Source organism: Pseudophryne corroboree, chromosome 7 (genome assembly GCF_028390025.1).
Source record: "Pseudophryne corroboree isolate aPseCor3 chromosome 7, aPseCor3.hap2, whole genome shotgun sequence".
NCBI classification, from domain to species: Eukaryota; Metazoa; Chordata; class Amphibia; order Anura; family Myobatrachidae; genus Pseudophryne; species Pseudophryne corroboree.
This window is the reverse complement of record NC_086450.1, coordinates 62,303,003-62,325,755: the sequence shown is the minus strand read 5'-3', so window position 1 is coordinate 62,325,755 and position 22,753 is coordinate 62,303,003. Positions and strand designations below refer to the sequence as shown.

At 44.3% G+C, this 22,753-nt stretch overlaps 1 protein-coding gene across 2 annotated transcripts in view; it reads right to left on the bottom strand.

Moving 5' to 3' along the window:
* IQCA1 (IQ motif containing with AAA domain 1) overlaps positions 1-22,753 on the bottom strand; it is a 292,671-nt gene that overhangs the window by 17,715 nt on the left and 252,203 nt on the right. For both annotated transcript variants that reach the window (XM_063933216.1, XM_063933217.1), the window contains 3 exons: positions 13,264-13,463; positions 2,186-2,272; positions 109-286 (listed from right to left, as the gene is read on the bottom strand). In XM_063933216.1, coding sequence (XP_063789286.1) covers positions 109-286; positions 2,186-2,272; positions 13,264-13,463 — 465 coding nt within the window. The remainder of the gene's footprint in view (positions 1-108; positions 287-2,185; positions 2,273-13,263; positions 13,464-22,753) is intronic.

The window sequence follows — 22,753 nt, the reverse complement described above, 5'->3', positions numbered from 1 at the left end:
ATATATATATATACACACACACACACACACACACACACACACACACACACACACACACACACACACACACACACACACACACACAATGTCACAAGGTACACAACTCACCCAGGCGTGCTGCATAGTCCGGCCTAGGGACCAGGATGATCTTCTTGTATATCTTACAGAATGGTTTGACCTCTGCATCGAACGGCCGCTGACTGGTGCCCACAATTAGGATGCGATCCTCTGACTTTATGGATTTCAGGAGTTTCGGTAAATCCTTTTTCAAACGTTTGGGATCTAACTGTTAACAAGAAAGAGGACGACTCAGCATAACACAAAGAAAGAGAAACATAACTGAGAGGTTAGATTATGGTGTACCTATAATAACGGCTAGATTATGGTGTACCCATAACAATGGCTAGATTATTGTGTACCTATAACAATGGCTAGATTATGGTGTACCTATAACAATGGCTAGATTATGGTGTACCTATAACAGCTAGATTATGGTGTACCTATAACAATGGCTACATTATGGTTTACCTATAATAATGTCTAGATTATGGTGTACCTATAACAACGGCTAGATTATGGTGTACCTATAACAACGATTAGATTATGGTGTACCTATAACAACAGCTAGATTATGGTGTACCTATAACCATGGCTAGATTATGGTGTACCTATAACAACGATTAGATTATGGTGTACCTATAACAACAGCTAGATTATGGTGTACCTATAACCATGGCTAGATTATGGTGTACCTATAACAGCTAGATTATGGTGTACCTATAACAACGGCTAGATTATGGTTTACCTATAATAATGTCTAGATTATGGTGTACCTATAACAACGGCTAGATTATGGTGTACCTATAACAACGATTAGATTATGGTGTACCTATAACAACAGCTAGATTATGGTGTACCTATAACAACGGCTAGATTATGGTGTACCTATAACAACGGTTAGATTATGGTGTACCTATAACAACGATTAGATTATGGTGTACCTATAACAACAGCTAGATTATGGTGTACCTATAACAACGGCTAGATTATGGTGTACCTATAATAAATGCTAGATTATGGTGTATCTATAACAACGGCTAGATTATGGTGTACCTATGATAACGGCTATATTATGGTGTACCTATAACAACGGCTAGATTATGGTGTACCTATAACAACGGTTAGATTATGGTGTACCTATAACAACGATTAGATTATGGTGTACCTATAACAACAGCTAGATTATGGTGTACCTATAACAACAGCTAGATTATGGTGTACCTATAACAACGATTAGATTATGGTGTATCTATAACAACGGCTAGATTATGGTGTACCTATAACAATGGCTAGATTATGGTGTACCTATAATAAATGCTAGATTATGGTGTATCTATAACAACGGCTAGATTATGGTGTACCTATGATAACGGCTAGATTATGGTCTACCTATGGCCCTCTGCTCTCTATAGTATCAGTAACTAACATACATTTAAGGTTTGAGGATCATCCTTTAGAATGGATATTTAGTTTGTGGAAAAATCTAAATGTTAGACACCAGGGGGCAGTAAATCAATGAAGCAGAACCAGCATTTTGCCGTCAGTAGAAGAACACTAGTAAAATACATAGTGGATTGGCAGCAGCCTTGTTCGTAACAGAATCTGGATTTATATAATTAATCTAGCAAAAGAGAGCAGTATAAAGTAGGAATATAAATTGAAAAGTACTATAGACAGACACGTCAAATACTTACTAACAGTAATGTATATAACGCACACATATAACAGAGACTATGTCAGTCATTCACATCAGTCCCTGCCCCAGTGGAGCTTACAGTCTATATTCCCTACCACAGGGACAGGGACAGACATACACTATGGATCATTATTTATCAGCAGCCATTTAACCTACTGGTATGTTTTTTAAGTGTAAAAAAAACACATGCAAACATGGGGAGACCATACAAACTCCACACATATGTGTCTTGCTGGGAAGCAAACCCAGGACGCCAGTGTTGTGGGGCAGGAAGCTAATCATTGCATCACTGCAACACTGGGCTAGGAATGTGATCACCTGTGACCCTGGAGGATGTCACAGCAAGACAAAGTATGGTTATGGACAAGACAAAAAGCTGTACCCCTCATTGGATGGCTATTCATAGTCTGAAGGCTTATATGACGTTACCTGTTTGTCTGTCTTTGGCACCTTCTTACAGAAAGTTTTCTCAGCATCTTCAATCCAGATGACTGACGGCTGCACCTGGCGGGCCACCTGTAAATATGTTATAGTAAGTGAAACGTTATCATCGATATATCTAGCAACAGTGTCAGACTGGGGCATGTAGGGCCCACCGGGGGGGTAGGGATGTAGTCGTAGGGGCCCATGTTTAGGGGTGTGGCCAGTCTCCAGAGGGGGTCTGCCCAGCCACCACATTGGTTTGCCTAACCATTTTGCAAGTGTTGGTCCCCTAGATAAATATATACAGCAAATACTGTAGTGCATGCAAGACAATGTACCATACTTACCTACTCTCCCGGAAGCTGCGGGAGGCTCCCGTTTTTTGGGGTAGCCCCCCACACCCCCGGAAGAGTGGGCAGGTCTCCCGCATCCTGCTCGCACCCTAGTGATGCGAGCAGGATGGAGAGATAACCTCCCGCATTCGCGGGTCCGTCGGGTGGAGAAGGGGTTAAAATGACGCGAATCGCGTCATTTTAGCCCCGCCCGCGGACCCGCGAATCGCGGAATTTCCCGATGCGGGGGAAGGGGCTTAGTGATGTCACAGTCCGGCCCCGCCCCCCGAAGACACCTGCAGCGTCTCCTCTCCGGGCTTCTCCCGGAGAGGAGACTTACAATGTAGGTAAGTATGCAATGTACTAGATTAGTAACAACACAGTCTGGAACCTGATCCCTAGAGGACGGGGTGGGCCCCCAGGCAGTAGGGCCCACCGGTGGTTTCCCCTGTACCCCTGTGGGCCAGTCCAACCCTGTCTAGCAGTAGCATAAATACTCAGTGACACTGCTCTTCTTCTCACCGACGCTTATCATGCTTCACTTTTCATGTAATCTCTTTGTATGTCTTCCAAGATCCAATTAAATATCTTTGTATTCTAATGTTTCTGCTTACTGTTATTACAGATGTGTTTGATGATATATACTGGAAGGCATTGTATTGGCACATACTGTACATAAACTTTTTCTATTGAAACTGCAATTCCCCACAGTCACCACTAGAGGATGGTCTTCCATCACTGCTACACAAAGCCACGTGTCTTGGCCATAGCACCTGCACACTAATGCACATTCCAGGATGGACTATATATTATACCATACGTGACATGATTTTTTTTGTATTTGTTTCAGATGAGCCTCAGTGCTGCGCACAATAAAACGGCCATAACACTATACATATGCTGAAACAATACAGGAACATGAGTGTGACATCTTTCATCTTCAATGTCAATGATCTAGGTTTTATAGGTTGGAGGCATCCACTCCGATGATGTAATCGGTGCACTTTGTACCTCATACCTCAATAATGTCACAACCTTCTGGCGTATTCATAAGGAGCATTCTCAGTAATATTGGCTCACTGTTAGGCGGCAACTTCACATTAATGCCTTAAGACAGGGGGAATGTAACAGTCCAACAGGGATGCAAAGTAGATCTAAGATAAGCTGACTTTTATTCCTGACATGTGGCAGCTGCTCCTATATGCAACAGCCATGGAGCCAAACAGATAACATATGTCTATTTTCAAGGGAGATGCAGTCATTTTATTGTAGTATATATCATTCATGCGTTCCATTATATTCCGTAAAGGTGGAATTGTTCATTTTTCTTGGCATGGGGAAGATTTATGCAGCAACATCCAGGGGCAGAATTCAGAAGTGACGATAAACAACTCTACTCAAATTTGAGGGTGGAGGAATTTTAATCTAATACAAATGAATGTTGTTAGTGACAGCATTGCGCCTGGCTGTGCGTTCTTTACTCTCCATAGGAGTATAAGATGAAAGCCAACAGTGATCCAAAGAACACCCACTTTATGGCCGACTGTCTTATGTATGACATTTTAGATTTACTTGAACAAAAGGGTTATATTTAATTAAAAATGTCCATCTTACTCTCATCACTTTACTGTGTGCACGGGAGGGAGAGGCTTCTCTAGCTAAACCAGCAATGTGCATCACACAAGTTCAACTTCAGGCTTGCTCTGACAAATACGTACACTGTAAGGACTGTTGGATTGATGTCACAGCAGCTTACCTGCAGGAAATTTCAGCTTTTCACCTGAACTGATTTCCATTTGGACCCTGCCATAAACATGTGGCTGTGGCTAAATATGTCGGTCATACTTCATACACTCAATTTGACTTTTTTGCAGCTGTAGTAGAACATCAGTGTAATTCTCCACATTGAGGTTTCAGGGCTTATCATTTATTTATTAACAGTTATTTGTATAGCGTATACATATACACACACAGGATATTTAATCATTTACATCAGTGCCTGTCCCAAAGGAGTTTACAATCAATAGTCCCTACTACTGGTAGCTCCAGAAGGGAGCCACAACTACTACCACCCCAAACATGGCCGTCCGGGACTCACTGGCAGTTGGCGTGGCTCCCCTATTTGAATTTTGGACTCTGCTGTAGCCCCTCCTCTAGAGCAGCCACTGGCTGCCACACATGAACGCGCAAGGGTTAATTTGGGAAGAAGCCAATTAATATGCCAGTATGTCTTTGGAGAGTGGGAGAAAACCAATAGGAAACTCACGAAGACATGCAGAAAACATGCAAACTCAACAATGCTAACCACTGTGTTACCTGTTGATTTTTTTTTTAAATTGTTATAAAAGGTGTCACTTTGCAGTGCACATATGACACAGTTGTTACTGTTGGTGAATGTAAACGGTTTTTGCACTAATTATGGAATACAGACATGTATAGAGTAACTAATGCTTAAACATAGATATGCAAATATCACCTATATTCCTCAATTATTAATGTTTTATTAACACACTGGTGATACATTCATGACATGGTCATTTAATGAAGATGACAAGTAAATAACCCATGGGAAAGGCCATATCGGCATAACTTCTCTGTGTGCTACACTGACCAGAACCTTTCATAGGCTTATTATCACATACTTCCCATCTGTCCCAATATCAGCAGGGCAGTCCCGATTTCAGGACTCTGTGTCCAGAACTGTTGACCTTTGTTCTGATCCGACCAGATGGTTGGCAGGTATGTCCCAATTGCCGCTGCCCTTCATAGTGAAAGGGTGACGTATGCCCTTCCTATGGTATGTGTGGCACCAGGCCCGCCATCAGGGGGTGCTGTTGCACAGATGGCCTCTCTAACAGAGAGGAGAGGGCCCGGGCCGCTCATGCCGCCGTCCGCCCACCCGCCGCAATGCTCCGCCCACTTTTCATTACCGAGTTCTGCCATTGTCAAAGGAGGGGGAGAAGACGCTGTAAGCTTCTATTGTAAACGTCCCTCCAAATATGGCCACCGCCTCAGAGGAGACAGTTATTAAAGATACTAGAGGCTCTGTGTCTTCAGCCCAAGGAGGGGCGTCCGTGTCTTCAGCCCAAGGAGGGGCATCTGTGTCTACAGCCCAAGGAGGGGCATCCTTGTCTACAGCCCAAGGAGGGGCGTCCATGTCTACAGCCCAAGGAGGGGCGTCCGTGTCTACAGCCCAAGGAGGGGCGTCCGTGTCTACAGCCCAAGGAGGGGCGTCCGTGTATCCAGCACCAGTAGAGGGTTCCAAGCGTCCAGCCCCAGGACGGGGTTCCGGGTGTCCAGCCCCAGGAGGGAGGTTCAAGATTCCGCCCCCAGGAGGGGGTTCCGAGTGTGCAGCCCAAGGAGGGTTATCCAATGTTCAAGCTCTTGTAGGGACATATGAGTCTTCTACTCAAAAAGAAGTATCTGATTTGTCAACCCCAGGAGGGGTCACCACTGTTTCAGCCCCAAGGGAAGTATCCAGAGTCAAGCTTCCAGATGGGAATCTTTGTGCTACAGATGCAGTTATGAACTCCTGTTTGCCGTCTCCTGAGAGCGCCACCATGTTGGCATCCAGCATGGTTCAGGTCCAGGATGGGCCATCTAAACACTTGGATTCTACTCACTCCGGTTCCAGCCAGGATCCATCTTCTCAGGTTCCAGCCGTTCCAGCAATACTCCAGGCTCAGTCTGGTCAGTCTGTTCCGGTTCCAGCCGGTCCAGCAATACTCCAGGCTCAGCCTGGTCAGCCTGTCCCGGTTCCAGCTGGTCCAACAGCGATACTCCAGGACCAACCTGGTCAGTCTCCTTTGGTTCCAGCCAATTCAAGTATTCTCGGATCCAATCCAGTCCTACTCGTCCAGCCCAAGATTTCTCCAGTTTCAGTCAGTACAAGCTCATCTGGACTCAAACCGATTCCAAGCATTGGTCCGAGTAAAGAACTTTTGTCAGTTAGTCCCAGTAAAGGACTTCCACCATCTAATTCTAAAATTAGACTTCAGTCTGTCTCTGATTCTGTTTCCTCGTCTTCCAGCATTGAGTCCACAGCTTCTGCGGGGAAATCTAATACCTCTTCTCATCAATGTCAGAATAATTCTGCTGTAGCCGCTAAAGTCAAGAAAGATCCCAAGGCTACTCACTTAAAGTCAGAACGTGCTTCAGAGCTGGATACCGATGAGTACAGTTTTCTCAGCTTTGTCCCTAAGCTTGTCTGAGCAACCTATTGTTCCATCTGCTGATTTGGATAAAGGACTTCAGACTAATATTGCTGAGAAGGATACTGATGTTGCTTCCTCAGTCCAGTCCCCAGAGTCATTTATCTCAGTCGCAGACGCAAGTGTTGCGTCTCCATCCAGGAGGACATTTCAAGTGATTTCCCAGTTGAGGATTTAAGCCAGACAACTTCAGAAAGGATATTTTTTCATCAGTCTGATGTTCCTCAAACTATCTCTAATCCAGCTACTGTGAGTGCGTCATAAGTTTCAGACTCTAAGCTTTCGTCCACTGCCTTAGCACCTATTTACTTTGATGGAGATTTATTGCAATATGCCGCTCTGGTTGATCGATTTCTCTCTCTGATGGAGTCGGATCCTTCGGGTGCGGTAACTCCTTCCAACATTACTCAATATCTGTTCCTGGCATTCAGAGGAAGAGCTTTGGAGTGGGCCAACACGCTTTTTGAAGGTAATGATCCTGTGTTCCATGATTTACAGACTTTTAGTAAAGCTGTGGTTAAAGAATTTAGTCCTAAACCTTTGGAATCTGACTCAGTAAAAAAAAAATAATCATGCTCTAAAGGGAATGCAGAAGGAAGTTTGTGCTATCCTTCCAGGGATAATCTAAGTATCTCCTTCTGTAAGAATCCGACCATTAAACTTGGTCATGTAGGAGTCTCTCCTAGCCCAGAGAATTTAAAACTCCAGTGCACTTCTTTGTCATCTGCAAACTGTGTATCTAAGGGAGATTCGTATCTTCCATTAGACTTGGACTCAGACTCTGAATTTGATCCAGTTCATGATGCAACTCCTTTCCTGGGAGGTCCTATGTTTTCTAAGGAAGTTTTTTTTCTTTACGGGAGATTCCGCTCTCCCTGGTCAAAACCAAATGTTTCCGTAAAAAGAAGAGGCATCGCCGAAGGTCCTAAGTTCTTCTGTATGAATTTCTCAAGTTCCTCTAAGATTCAAGATGGGTGTCCGGAGTCCACCCTTGAAGAGGGGGGTACTGTCACGATCCTCACTGCAGTTCTCATATTGGTGACTTACCTCTGCCATCTCTGTCCTGGATTCTGCATCTTTCTGCTCACTGGGATAAACAGCTTGCCAATACCATGAGTTTCCTGATTCCTGAGTTCTCTGCCTGGGGGGTAAGAGTTAACGAGCTCCACCTGTGGTGATTAATCTTCTGTGTGAGTCTGAATTCAGAAATCTGAAGTTTAGGCCTAAAAGCCAGCATCCTCTGTTTGCAGAAGCTCAGGCTTCAGTGTTCTTTCGGCCTGCCAGGCCTCACTCCACATCACAGCCTAGTCTAGAGTACTCACATGACAGTGACTGTTCACCTGACCCAGAGCTGTCCAATCCTGTGCCAGCCTGAGACTCTCTGAATCACCTGACACTGCTCACCAATCACCAAGGACCAGGTATAAGTATAAGTCAGGAGACTTGAGTTGGAAACTCTGCCAGTTCCTCGTGTCACACACAGCTCTGTGTGAGCTTAGAAGATGAGCTCCCTAAACGTAACACTTGTACTTCGGTTCCTGTAAACCTCTGCTCCTTTTCTACCCAGTCTGGATTACAGTTGTGTTACTATTGATATCCAGTATTTCTACAGTTTCATCTTAAAGTCACAGTTGCAGTATTCCAGTCTCATCTTAAAGCCACAGCTGCAGTATTCTACAGTTTCATCTTAAAGTCACAGTTGCAGTATTCCAGTCTCATCTTAAAGCCACAGCTGCAGTATTCTACAGTCTCCTCTTAAAGTCACAGCCACAGTTTTCTTCAGCCTCGTCCGAAAGTCACAGCCACAGTCATCGTTCTATTTTCAGTTGCATCTCCAGTTATATCCGGTACCAGCCCAGATTACAGTTGCGTCCCAGTCTCACTGGTAACCAGCCCAGTTCTCAGTCTCACCAGTAACCAGTCCAGCTTACTATCTCGCCAGTAACCTTGAGTACATAAGCACCTACTCCTGTGACACTATATCCAGTTCAATCTCACCTATACATTCATCATCCTGCTATCAACACCAAGTCCCTGGTGATCCAGTGGTCAGGATACGGCTTCCTCTGCCGAGGCCCAGGTTTGATCCCCGGTCAGGGATTGCTCCTTCTCTCTAATTCCTACAGACCAGCCTAATATTCACATAGTCCTCCAGTCGCCCGCACAGACTTCACTAACACCGGGTTCACAAAAACCACAGTCATAACACACTATGGTTATGCACTACTCCCACCGTCAGTTCTTCTCTGGTGAACACTGATGAAAAGAATTTGTTCAGTATTTCCGCTTTTATTTCGTCATCATTCATCAATACTCCAAATTCATCTTTTATTGGACCTATGTTCTCCTTTTTTAACCTTTTACTGTTTATGTATTTAAAAAACTTTTTAGGATTGGGTTTTACTCTTTATAGCGATTTGCTTTTCGTTTTCAATTTTAGCTGCTCATTGATTTTTTGCATCTTTTATTGCATTCCTTATAGTACTGGAACACTCCTCCTTTCCATTAGATTTAAATGCTTTGAAAGCACGCTTCTTTTTATCCATTTCTTCCTTGACCTTCTTATTAAGCCATATCGGTTTGAGTTTGGTACTCCTGCGTTTACTGCTCATGGGAATAAATTCGTGAATATTGCTATTTAGCAACCCTTTTAAAGCATCCCACATTTCTGAAGTGTTCTTGCTATGAAACAAAACTTACCAGTCAATGAGCCATAATTCAGAGTTGATCGTAGCAGCAAATTTGTTAGCAGTTGGGCAAAACCATGTGCACTGCAGGGGGGAGGGGGAGCAGATATAACATGTGCAGAGAGAGTTAGATTTGGATGGGGTGTGTTCAAACTGAAATCTAAATTGCAGCGTAAAAAATAAAGCAGCCAGTATTTACCATGCACAGAAACAAAATAACCCACCCAAATCTAACTCTCTCTGCACATGTTATATCTGCTCCTCCCTGCAGTGCACACGGTTTTGCCCAACTGCTAACAAATTTGCTGCTGCGATCAACTCTGAATTACCCCAAATGTCATCTAGTGCACATCTCAGCATACTGAAGTGAGCCTTCCTAAAGTTAAATGTTTTGGTTGAACCCTTATGGCTATGTTTCTTAAAACTGATGTCGAATGTGATCATATAGTGATCACTGTTACCCAAAGTCTCCCCAACTTTAGTGTTTGATACCATGTCCACATTATTAGTAATTACTAGATCCAGAGTAGTTTTACCTCTAGTTGGGTCCTCGACTAATTGAGACAAGTAGTGATCCTTTAACATATTTAAGAACCTGTTGCCCCTCGCTTTAGCACATGAATCGTTACTCCAATTTATATCAGGATAATTAATATCCCCAATTACTAGGATGTCCCCCAATCCCGCAGCCTTTTCAATTTGCTGCAAGAGTTGTTCTTCCTCATGTATGCTAATATCTGGTTGTTTGTAGCACGTGCCTATGACTAGATTTTTTGCATCAATACCCCCACTTGAGATTTCAACCCATAGTGACTCCACATTATCACCAGTCCCCTCATAAATAACCTCTTTTAAGTATGGTTTAAGAGATGGTTTAACATAAAGACATAAGCCGCCTCCTCTTTTGCTTGCCCTGTCCCTCCTGAAAAGAGAAAACTCCTCCAAGTTTGCAACCCAGTCGTGAGAGTCGTCCCACCATGTTTCCGTAATACCTATAATATCATACTCAGCCTTTGTTGCTAACAATTCCAATTCCACCATTTTACCTGCTAGGCTTCTTGCGTTCGCAAGCATACATTTTACTTTAGTGATTCCCCTGTCCGTTTGTTTTTTTTAAAGTATCCTATCATGGTTTACTAGAGCATCCTTAGAGTTACTCTTACAGACTGTCCTTCGCCCTCCCTGTCCACCCCATCATACATAATACTGCCCACCTTACTCTATCTCTTTGATCCACCCATTGTTTCCTTCTAAACTTTCCGCCCCAACATAAGTATTTTCCCTTATGCTACGTACATCATTTTCTATATGCTGTAATGATGACACATTATGCAGAACTTACAGTAAGAAATGTTTTTGTTAGTTGGTACCAAGGAATAAAAAACACCTACATCTGTCAGATATACAGTACTATGCAAAAGTTTTAGACAGGTGTGGAAAAACTGCTGCAAAGTAAGGATGCTTTAAAAGATAGAAGTGTTAATAGTTTAATTTTATCAATTAACAAAATGCAAAGTGAATGAACAGAAGAGAAATCTAAATCAAATCAATATTTGGTGTGACCGCCCTTTGCCTTCAAAACAGCATCAATTCTTCTAGGTACACTTGCACACAGTTTTTGAAGTAACTCCGCAGGGAGGTTGTGCCAAACATCTTGGGAGAACTAACCACAGATCTTCTGTGGATGTAGGCTTGCTAAAAGCCTTCTGTCTCTTCATGTAATCACAGAAACACTCGGCCATGTTGAGATCAAGGCTCTTTGGGGGCCATATCCTCACTTCCAGGACTCCTTCTTCTTCTTTACGCTGAAGATAGTTCTTAATGACATTGGCTTGAACAGCACATCTTGAAACCCCAGTCTGCTTTGACATCTTTGCCAGGGAGAGACCTTGTGTCTTGTTGCTGTTCTCAGTCTTGCCATGGTGTATGACCTGTGACATGAAACTGTCTTCCACATCCTCACCTTTGTAGCAGTTTGGCTGTTCCTCACCCCGTTTAAAGCCTCCTACACAGCTGTTTCTGTTTCAGTTAATGACTGTGTTGCAACCAACATATGAAAATGATGATCATTATTAGCTCCTTGGTATGATTTTTTAATCATACACCTGAGTATAATCCTACAAAATCCCAGACTTTGTGCAAGTGAACCTAGAAGAACTTATGCTGTTTTGTAAGGCAAAGGGTGGTCACACCAAATATTGATTTGATTTAGATTTCTCTTCTGTTCATTCAATTTGCATTTTGTTCATTGATAAAAAACAAACTATTAAAACTTCTATTTTTGAAAGCATTCTTACTTTGCATTTCTTCCACACCTGCCTAAAAAGTTTGCACAGTATTGTATATACTTCAAAAATTATATAATGCTTGAATAGATGTCGGTTAAGTTTATTACAAATAAGAACTTTCTTCATGTCTAACATTTCTTTACATTTTAATCGTATATTTCATCTAAGAGTTATCACTGAATCCTTCTCCAAACATGTATATCCCCTGCTAGGTCTGACAAGTGTAGCATTCCCCCGCCTGTCGTGCACTCTGACTTGTTTACATTCCACTCTTACCTGCCGTGAATATTTTTTCTTCTGTCAGAGAATTGGGTCGTCCCCCCTTCCCCCCCTCCGCTCATCACCCTGTGGTGTCACCGAGCCCCCAGACCCTCACTCTGAAAGCACTGCTCCGTAGTGGAAGATGATAAATCAAGAGCAGTATTTGCTGACTCTGAAGCATACAGCTGTTCTGGGTCTGCGTTTGGCTAATTAATTATCCAAATCTGTTACAGTTGGCAAAACTGGGCCTTGGATAAACAACTCCCTCACACTCCGGAATCTTCCTTGAAATGACTTCATGATGTGGCAGTATCTCCTTCAAGTCCCATGTGCATCCATATAGACATATTTATTGTGTAACGCAAACAATGAGCTAATGACTGAGAGGGTTGGTTGTTGTTACCCTACAAATATTTGTGTGTTTGTAAGCTAGTTTTAGTTAGTATATAAATGCTTTGCAGTATTACTGTGCAGAAACTGCCAAGTACTAAGGGGAAGATGCATCAAATCTTCTATAGAGTTCAAACGGAGATGTTGGCATAACAACCAATCAGATTCTAGATATTTTATAGAATCAGAATGAGCTTTATTGGCCAGGTATACTTGCGTATACTAGGAATTTGTCTTCGGTTTGCTATACAACAGCCAAGTAGGTAACAGATAAGCAGGGGGGAGCAAGTAAAGTCACACAGATAGGTATACCGTAGGAACACAAGTGAGTTGCATGTACGTCTAGTCAGTCCAATGTTCAGGAGTCCAGCGGACGGACCGCTTGGGGAAAGAAACTTTTGAAGCTTCTGGTGGACCCTGCGCGGATGGCCCTGTAACGCCTGCCTGAAGGAAACAACTTAAACATACTGTGGCCGGGGTGTAGCTGGTTATTTACTATGTTCGTTGCCCACTTTTTAGCTCTGGACAGGTACAGGTCCTGGACTGAGGGAAGGTCGGCCTGGGTGATGTTCTCTGCAGTTCTGACCACCTTTTGGAGCCTGCATCTGTCCCTCGCGCTGGCGGAGCTATCCTAGATAAATGATAGCTTGAATCTGATTGGTTGATAAGGATAAGACTTCTACTTGTTCTCTGAAGACGGTTTGATACATTTCCCCCAAGTGACAGTACACTATGATGTCCCCCAACCACTGAGGTGTGCGCAATGCTCCCCAAAACCAAGCAGAACTGTAACATATCAAAGGCACACTTATTGTCAGGGGTACAGGACCCCTACTTACACTTTGTTATCCAACTGAACCTGCCTCCGTGCCTACAAATGACATCACAAGACACCATCTCCGTCATTGCACTCACCTTAAGCACCATATGCAGCATCATCTGCAGGCCACTCCTGCCCGGGTACTTGCCAGCAATGTTAGATGGAGAGAGGTTAAACAGGTTTGCTCCAGTCTCATTGCAGATTGCATTTACCAACATCTTCTTGCCCACACCGGCTGGACCTGCCAGGAGAAGGGCTTTCACCGACGGGGCCTTCTCATGTACTGACTCGCAACCTATAGCAGTGTGATTACATAGGGTTACACTCTGTGTCATCCAGGCCATGCAGACAACAGAACAAACATTGCTGACACTATAACTGCTCTTTCCAAATACCCCAATGCCACAGTGACCATGCAACACTACGATATCGCTTGTTGCAGCACCTAGCACTGACGGCGTAGGATCTGATGGTCCTACAAGATTAGAAAGACGTAAGCAGTTATTTTGAAGGATGATCTTGACTTTAGTGGTCCAGACAGTAGGTTTTGATAAAAAAAAAATGATCGAACTTACAAAGAGATCAGCGCAACACATTGACTCTGACCTTTGCTGTCTAATCAGTGAAATGAAGTTCTTGAGACATTGGCTGCTGAGGCTGCAGAGACTGTTCTACCTGAGATAATGGTTATATGAAACAGCTTCCCTTGCTGAGCACATTAGTAACAGGGATAATCATGTCCCACGTACTGCAGTCCTTATTTGCCTCGTTACCTCTGCTTATCATTAATGAGGCCGGGTATGCAGCAAGGAACGGTACAGCAGCTCTGGTGATATGATGAACCTCTGCCACACTTCACATGTCTCCTGTTATCTGACAGCAGAGCCTGTGTCTCATTATCCTGCAGGAACCCTTCTCCTACAGCTAACACACTGGATTCAGAGCAACTCCCCTCCATGAGAAAAGATAATAGAGGCCTGATCTGTCCTGTGCCACCCCCCTCTACATATTACCCCAGGCACTTACAGACTTTGGACATAAGTCACCCTAAACGTATACCTAACGTATGCTATGGAAGCTTCTCTCTTACACTGATCTTTTTATAATTCTGTCTATATTAAAATTTATCTTTGTGTTACTCAGCACTACTCCGGCTGTGTCAGCGCAGAGTGTTACTTTGAGAAAAGTGCAGTGCAGAGTGGAGGCCCCTTCTTCAGAGGAGAGCAGGTGACTCAGAAGGCTAGTTCAGGGTCAGCGCCTTAAAATGGAGTGGTGCCGCCCAATAACCAAAGCTGGTTGCTGCAGTACCTATTTCCATCCTGCGGGGTGCATGAGAGGTGCATTCATTACCAATCTACCTGCTCCCAGTGCTTGTTCTGTGACATCATGATGTCATGTGCATTGAAGGAGGGGAGGATGGGGGGGCTGGTGCACCCCCAGGGAACATGAGCGGCAACACCCCTGCCTATGCATCCCACTCTGATCCCTTATCCAACTTTGAGAAAGGCCAATAAAAGACCGAAACGCGTTATTTGGATAAAGGACAGAAGTGGTGGAGATCGGGGAACCAGTGACTAGGAAGCTGACACGCTTGCTGCGGTGGTGCTGGGCATTTCAGCCTAGGACCATAGCTATCTCTTCAAAAAGCTAGCCCACCGCGGCTATGCAATATGGTGAGAGATTTCTTCTATAATTAAGAAGGACTTTAAGCACGGAAAGCACTTTATGAAAGCACTGGGTTCCTTCCCATCTACCACATTTGTGTGTATATGTTCAATACTTGTTTATTTATTCCCAGCTGGGGATTGTATTTTAATAAATATCGTCAGTGTTGTGTTATAACCAACATATTCATTCCATTTATTCTACAATAGAAATAGCATCTAGTAAAATAGTGCGCCAGGGGTTCAATACCACTCTTTTTCTTGAATCTAATGTTGGAGATTTGTGTTTATCTCCTTTGTTTTTGAACCTGGGCAGCACTCTAATACTCACTGCGCTCATTTGAAAGTACCATTTCTTTTCTGTATATGCATCCCACTCTGTCCGAGAAGCGACTGTGGAGGCAGCGACAGAGTGGGGGGGGGGGGGGTGTTTGCATCCTACCTCCAATGTAAAACTCCAGTGTAAAATTAGAGCTGCCTCCCCACTAGGATCCTCCCAACTCCTGTACCCATTTGGGTGCCGGGGTAATAAATGATTAAAATACAGGAACCAGAGAGTATATCCCAAGGGTATCCGGTCTCTAGGTCGACAGGGTCTCCAGGTCTCCAGGGTCTCTAGGTCGACAGGGTCTAGGTCAGTGATGGCTAACCTTGACACTCCAGCTGTTGTTGAACTACACATCCCAGCATGTCCTGCATCAGTTTCAGCATGGCCAAATAGCAAAACTGTAGCAGGGCATGCTGGGATGTGTAGTTCAACAACAGCTGGAGTGTCAAAGTTAGCCATCACTGGTCTAGGTCGACAGGTCTAAAGGTCGACATGAGTTTTTCACGATTTTTTTCATTTTTTTAACCTTTTCATACTTAACGATCCACGTGGACTACGACTGGAACGGTAAACCTTCGCGAGCCATGCGAGGGAACACGGTGCACTAATTGGGGTTCCCGGTCACTCTACAAAGAAAACAACACCAAAACAACATAAAAACCTCATGTCGACCTTTCGACCTAGACCCTGTCGACCTAAAGACCCTGTCGACCTAGTAACTGTCGACCAATAGTGGTCGACCTAGACACTGTCGACTTAGTTACTATCTACCTTCCATACCACACCCATCCTAAGGTGTTACTGGACCAGCAAACCCTTTAATCCATAAACGACTTGATTATTAGATGACTTGTAGAACTACAAGTGCCAGCAGAGCTTTGGCTGTCAGAGCGTGCTGATACTAGTGATAAAATCTTTTCTTAAAATTAACATTCTCACCTAAAGGGCCCTACACACTCGGCGATGCGCCTCCGAGGTGCCCGACGGCCGATATGGCCGACGAGCAACCCGGCGGCGGGGGGGCAGTGACGGGGGGAGTAAAGTTTCTTCACTCCCCCCGTCACCCGGCTGCATTGAAGTGCAGGCAAATATGGACGAGATCGTCCATATTGGCCTGCATGCACAGCCGACGGGAGATCAGCAATGAACGAGCGCGGGGACGCGCATCGTTCATCGCTGGAGTCTCCACACTGAAAGATATGAACGAGTTCTCGTTCATTTATGAACGAGATCGTTCATATCTTTCAGAATATCGGCATGTGTGTAGGGCCTATTACACCCTCTTTTTCCAATTTATTAAACATCTAGATCCATTCATGCTTTCCTCTTCTGTCTCCCAGCTTTCAATCCAATTGGCTAAAAATCATGAGCCCGCTATAAACACGGCATGCAGCGCCTGATCCAGAGATGGACGCTTATCCATTCACTTCGGATGTGCGGGTATCCCTATGGTCACGCTGAATGGCAGCGGGAACTGAGACGCTGCCGCCATGTTTCTGAGTACGAGATCGCAGATGTAGGCTGAGGCACTCCCTGAAAACACAACGCGTCGCCATTTTTGCTGCCGCTCCCCGTAGCTGCCCCCAAATGTTCCCTGACTGTCACTGATCTTTCTAATAAAACCTCAATGTGAGCTGGATAACTGTAATGAGGCCCTTTGCAAGCTTAAATATCTTGGTAACTAGAACCTAAGTACACTATTGCATGACGCTTTACATAATACTTTATCTGACTTCTATTGTTTATGTGCTGTTATTAACTGGCTAGTAGACTTCCAGAGGAACCTAATGCTTCCCTGTCTTAGCAACGCCATGGTTTATACAAGATCGGAAGTATTTTCATAAGAGTACTTGTATATCTTAGCTACTTGTTTATTTTAATGCAATCAGTAATGAATGGCCAGGAGGGCAACAGGTGTTATCCAGATATACTCAACTGGATGTAAACGGGGCAAAACTGGAGGCACATCCTTTGTGCAGGAACGGGGTGCTCGGTAATTTCCAAGATGCACAAGCAGAACGTTTGCAGGGAACAATTAGGAAAACCTGAGTGTAACCCGTTTAGCAGCTGAAATGTGACTACACCTCTGACACCTAAACGGCACATTCCACTGACTAGTCTCATTGTTACACAAGCTGAATATACATATTATTGTAAATGTCTGCATAGCGCCAGCACATGAGGGAGCAAACATGATCTCTCCTCATACACCCTTCCAAGGCCACAAGTCTAGTAGGAGCTCACACATAGGTTGCTCCCAGGCATTGCACTGTGCTTCCTCACATCTGTATGCCAGGCACATTATACAAATATACATAATATAATATGACAGGACAGTTGTGTGCACAGAGAGCAATAAGGCTGGGAACCAGGAAACTCAGCTGGAAGAGAACAACAATTACTCAGCACATGAGGAACACGGAATAAATACAATGACACTTGTACTATCCAGCTTATCTGGACTGGAGTTATTTTCTGGTTTTATTTTGTTGCTTTTATGGCACAGACATGCTATTATATTTTGTTGTTGTCCTCCTCTATTTGGGAAAAGTATGTCATTCCTGTTTGTTACAGTGCACCTGTCCCCTGCAAACAATAGAGGCAGCCATTTTCTTGGCTGCGTTTGTGGGAACCCAGCCAATTATTTTCTAGATGCTGGCACCTCATGAATATCAGTCATGACGGTCCCCAGTACTGTCTAAATACTACTTACTGCATAATGGCCCTCATTCCGAGTTGTTCGCTCGCTAGCTGCTTTTAGCAGCATTGCACACGCTAAACCGCCGCCCTCTGGGAGTGAATCTTAGCTTAGCAGAATTGCGAACGAAAGATTCGCAAAATTGCGAATAGAAATTTCTTAGCAGTTTCTGAGTAGCTCGACACTTACTCTGCCACTGCGATCAGTTCAGTCAGTTTCGTTCCTGGTTTGACGTCACAAACACACCCAGCGTTCGCCCAGGCACTCCCCCGTTTCTCCAGCCACTCCCGCGTTTTTCCCAGAAACGGCAGCGTTTTTTCACACACACCCATAAAACGTCCAGTTTCCGCCCAGAAACACCCACTTCCTGTCAATCACACTCCGATCACCAGAACGAAGAAAAATCCTCGTAATGCCGTGAGTAAAATACCTAACTTTTAAATAAAATAACTAAGCGCATGCACTCTGCGAACATTGCGCATGCGCAGTAAGCGACTAATCGCAATATAGCGAAATTCGGCAACGAGCGAACAACTCGGAATGAGGGCCAATGTTTCTATATGTTTAATAATTGCCGTAATCATTACACATTCTGCTCCTCAGTAGATCTACTTAAACATTATGTATAAATCAACAGATTATCTTCTACCAAGTCACTAGGCACCAGCATAGGCGGATCCGGGGGGGGGGGGGGCACTCAGGCCTGCCCCCCCCCCCATGTCGTTTCTGACTTCTTCTTTTTTTCAAAAGGAGAACAACAGCAGCAGCACTACTGCTATTTCCGTCAGTCAGATTTGATAAAAGAGCCGGCAGGCACTAACTAGGACCCACCGCGGCTCTAATAGCAAGTCCGTGTGGTAACCAATGGGGAGCTCACACCATAACCTACCTCCCCCACTGCCAGCTGGCCAGAGTCCAGCCCAGGCTCGGGGTTCAAATGCCAGCATCGAGTAAGACTGTTACTTATGACGGCGCAGAAGGCTTCATTAGCCCTCACTGCACCGCACAGTTTCCCAGCGCTTCCTCCTCCACTTCCTTTACCACTATGCTAGGTGCAGTCACACTCAGCTCAGCTTTGAGAAGGCGGCCCGTGTGATTGTGACAGGGCTGTCCTGCAGATAGATGTCTTATGCTGCTTGTTGGAGATCCGATTAAGTAAGAAAGAGGTCGCGCTATAGAGCCAATTAATTGTTCCACACCATTCTCAATTGAAAATATTTATTTAAAACATATAACATATAGCCATATAAAAACATATTGTTCTTGTAATATTTAAGATCTGGTGTGGTCACAACACCCTCAACTACATAACAATTAAAAAGAGACAATTCTCATCATAAAAATAAGTGTGCTGAATAGTAAAGTGTCCAGACTGGCAAAAAATTATGCCATAAGTTCAGTCAATAATAGGATCCTCTGTGTCAAATTGCACCCAATATTAGAGTCCAGAGGACACTGGTATTTTTGTCCAAAGGCTATACACCACAAATGTAAAGAGTCACAGGTACCTTTGCTCACACTGGGGCAGATTTATTAAGCCTGGTGAAGTGATAAAGTGGAAGGTGATAAAGCACCAGCCAGTCAGCTCCTAACTGTCATTTTTCAAACCCAGCCTGTGACATGGTAGTTAGGAGCTGATTGGCTGGTACTTTATCACCGTGCATTTTACCACTTCACCAGGCTTAATAAATCTGCCCCTCTGTCCCTTGTGCTTATAATACGGGACCCGTTTGCCAGTTCGAGGAGCTTTAAGTGCAGCCCGAGCGTCCCCGGGATTGCACGATGTAATCAACAACTTTTACCTGTGAATCGTGGCGGTGTGGTGCAAATTGGTTGGCGGCTTCTATCCGTGTGGCAGGATGAATCACGCTGATGGGAGGTTTCCGTACGGGCAGCCCGACAGTTCCAACGAGCGGGCTATCACTCCCTGCTTAAGTGATTGCTGAATAGTTCAGACCTTCGCCCGGCATTTCCAGAACACTTGGCACCTGTTACCAGCAAACCGTGGAAGCTACCATCACTTAGTGCCGGAGAGAACAGTGCTTTTTGGAAGCCGGAGCGGCTGTGCGGTTGACCGCTCGAGCGGGGCCAGCAACAGTGATAGCCCGCTCGTTGGAACTGTCGGGCTGCCCGTACGGAAACCTCCCATCAGTGTGATTCATCCTGCCACACGGATAGAAGCCGCCAACCAATTTGCACCACACCGCCACGATTCACAGGTAAAAGTTGTTGATTACATCGTGCAATCCCAGGGACGCTCGGGCTGCACTTAAAGCTCCTCGAACTGGCAAACAGGTCCCGTATTATAAGCACAAGGGACAGAGTGAGCAAAGGTACCTGTGACTCTTTACATTTGTGGTGTATAGCCTTTGGACAAAAATACCAGTGTCCTCTGGACTCTATTATTGTATTATTGGGTGCAATTTAACACGGAGGATCCTATTATTGACTGAACTTATGGCATAATTTTTTGCCAGTCTGGACACTTTACTATTCAGCACACTTATTTTTATGATGAGAATTGTCTCTTTTTAATTGTTATGTAGTTGAGGGTGTTGTGACCACACCAGATCTTAAATATTACAAGAACAATATTTTTTTATATGGCTATATGTTATATGTTTTAAATAAATATTTTCAATTGAGAATGGTGTGGAACAATTAATTGGCTCTATAGCGCGACCTCTTTCTTACTTAATCGTATATGTTATATTGAAGCCATTAGAGACAGGCTTCTGAGGTCTGACGAAATAGAACCATTTATTTATGATCACAAGGTGACAGATTCTATATAATATCAATCATTTAATATTGATTGCGCCATCAGGTATTTATTCTTTTTTTGTTGGAGATCCAGCTGGCTGCTTCTGCTAATCAAAGATGGGCAGTTCGTGTCCTGCAGTCTGAGTCTCAGTCCAGTGCCAAAAACAAGGTATACTGCACCTGCCGCCACCAACTAAAAACTATAATAATTATATTGTGCCTTCCAGGCTCCCATAACTAATGGAACAGGTGACCAACATTTCAAGGCCCAATCAGCCTTTTTATCAGGGTGAAACATTGGCAATAAACCAGGATGCGCTCCTACAGCCAATCATTACCTCATGGCATATCCTGTGAGGCCAACCACCCTGTGATACCACTCCGCTTATCTGGGAGCAAGCGTGCCCTGGGTGCATGTAAATATAAAGGCCCATATATACGGGCCAATGCTATCGCTGTAGGGGGTACACACGGAGCGATAATGCTCATATTCTAAGCAATCTAGTCAGATTGCTTAGAATATCGCTCCGTCAGTACCCCCCTTAACTATTACCGTTCCCCCTATCATGGTGATCCCCCTTTCATTTTCTTATGGATCCGCCCCTGGGCACCAGTACTGTAGCTCTCCAAATCTGACCATTATGCGCTTCAGTCGAGTGGCTTGTTTCTAATGAATTAATAGGATGTATTCTCATAACCATTGGATCAGCCACAATACCTAAGTGTATGACTGGTGTTGCACAGTATCCCATGTAATAAAAGGCAAACGCTACTCCTTACCACAAGTGTTTTGCGCTGATATTACTGTTATATTATTCCTTAATTTTGACGGGCTGGTAACTAGTGTTATTATAAATGTCTATAATATTCTTATGTATTTATTTTATTCTACTAGACTCTAGTAGAATAAAATAAATACATAAGAATATTATAAACATTTATAATAAGAATTTACTTACCGATAATTCTATTTCTCGTAGTCCGTAGTGGATGCTGGGGACTCCGTCAGGACCATGGGGTTTAGCGGCTCCGCAGGAGACAGGGCACAATAATAAAAGCTTTAGGATCAGGTGGTGTGCACTGGCTCCTCCCCCTATGACCCTCCTCCAAACCTCAGTTAGGATACTGTGCCCGGACGAGCGTGCATAATAAGGAAGGATATTGAATCCCGGGTAAGACTCATACCAGCCACACCAATCACACCGTACAACCTGTGATCTGAACCCAGTTAACAGTATGATAACAACGAAGGAGCCTCTGAAAAGATGGCTCACAACAAGAATAACCCGATTTTTGTAACAATAACTATGTACAAGTATTGCAGACAATCCGCACTTGGGATGGGCGCCCAGCATCCACTACGGACTACGAGAAATAGAATTATCGGTAAGTAAATTCTTATTTTCTCTAACGTCCTAAGTGGATGCTGGGGACTCCGTCAGGACCATGGGGATTATACCAAAGCTCCCAAACGGGCGGGAGAGTGCGGATGACTCTGCAGCACCGAATGAGAGAACTCCAGGTCCTCCTCAGTCAGGGTGTGCCCCTGACCAAGTAGCAGCTCGGCAAAGTTGTAAAGCCGAGACCCCTCGGGCAGCCGCCCAAGATGAGCCCACTTCCTTGTGGAATGGGCTTTTACTGATTTTGGCTGTGGCAAGCCTGCCACAGAATGTGCAAGCTGAATTGTACTACAAATCCAGCGAGCAATCGTCTGCTTAGAAGCAGGAACACCCATCTTGTTGGGTGCATACAGGCTAAACAGCGAGTCAGATTTTCTGACTCCAGTCGTCCTGGAAACATATATTTTCAGGGCCCTGACAACGTCAAGTAACTTGGAGTCCTCCAAGTCCCTAGTAGCCGCAGGTACCACAATAGGTTGGTTCATGTGAAAAACAGAAAACACCTTAAGGAGAAATTGAGGACGAGTCCTCAATTCTGCCCTGTCAGAATGAAAAATTAAGTAAGGGCTTTTATATGATAAAGCCGCCCATTCTGACACACGCCTGGCTGAAGCCAGGGCTAATAGAATCTTCACCTTCCATGTGAAATATTTTAATTCCACAGTGGTGAGTGGATCAAACCAATGTGACTTTAGGAAACTCAAAACAACATTGAGATCCCAAGGTGCCACT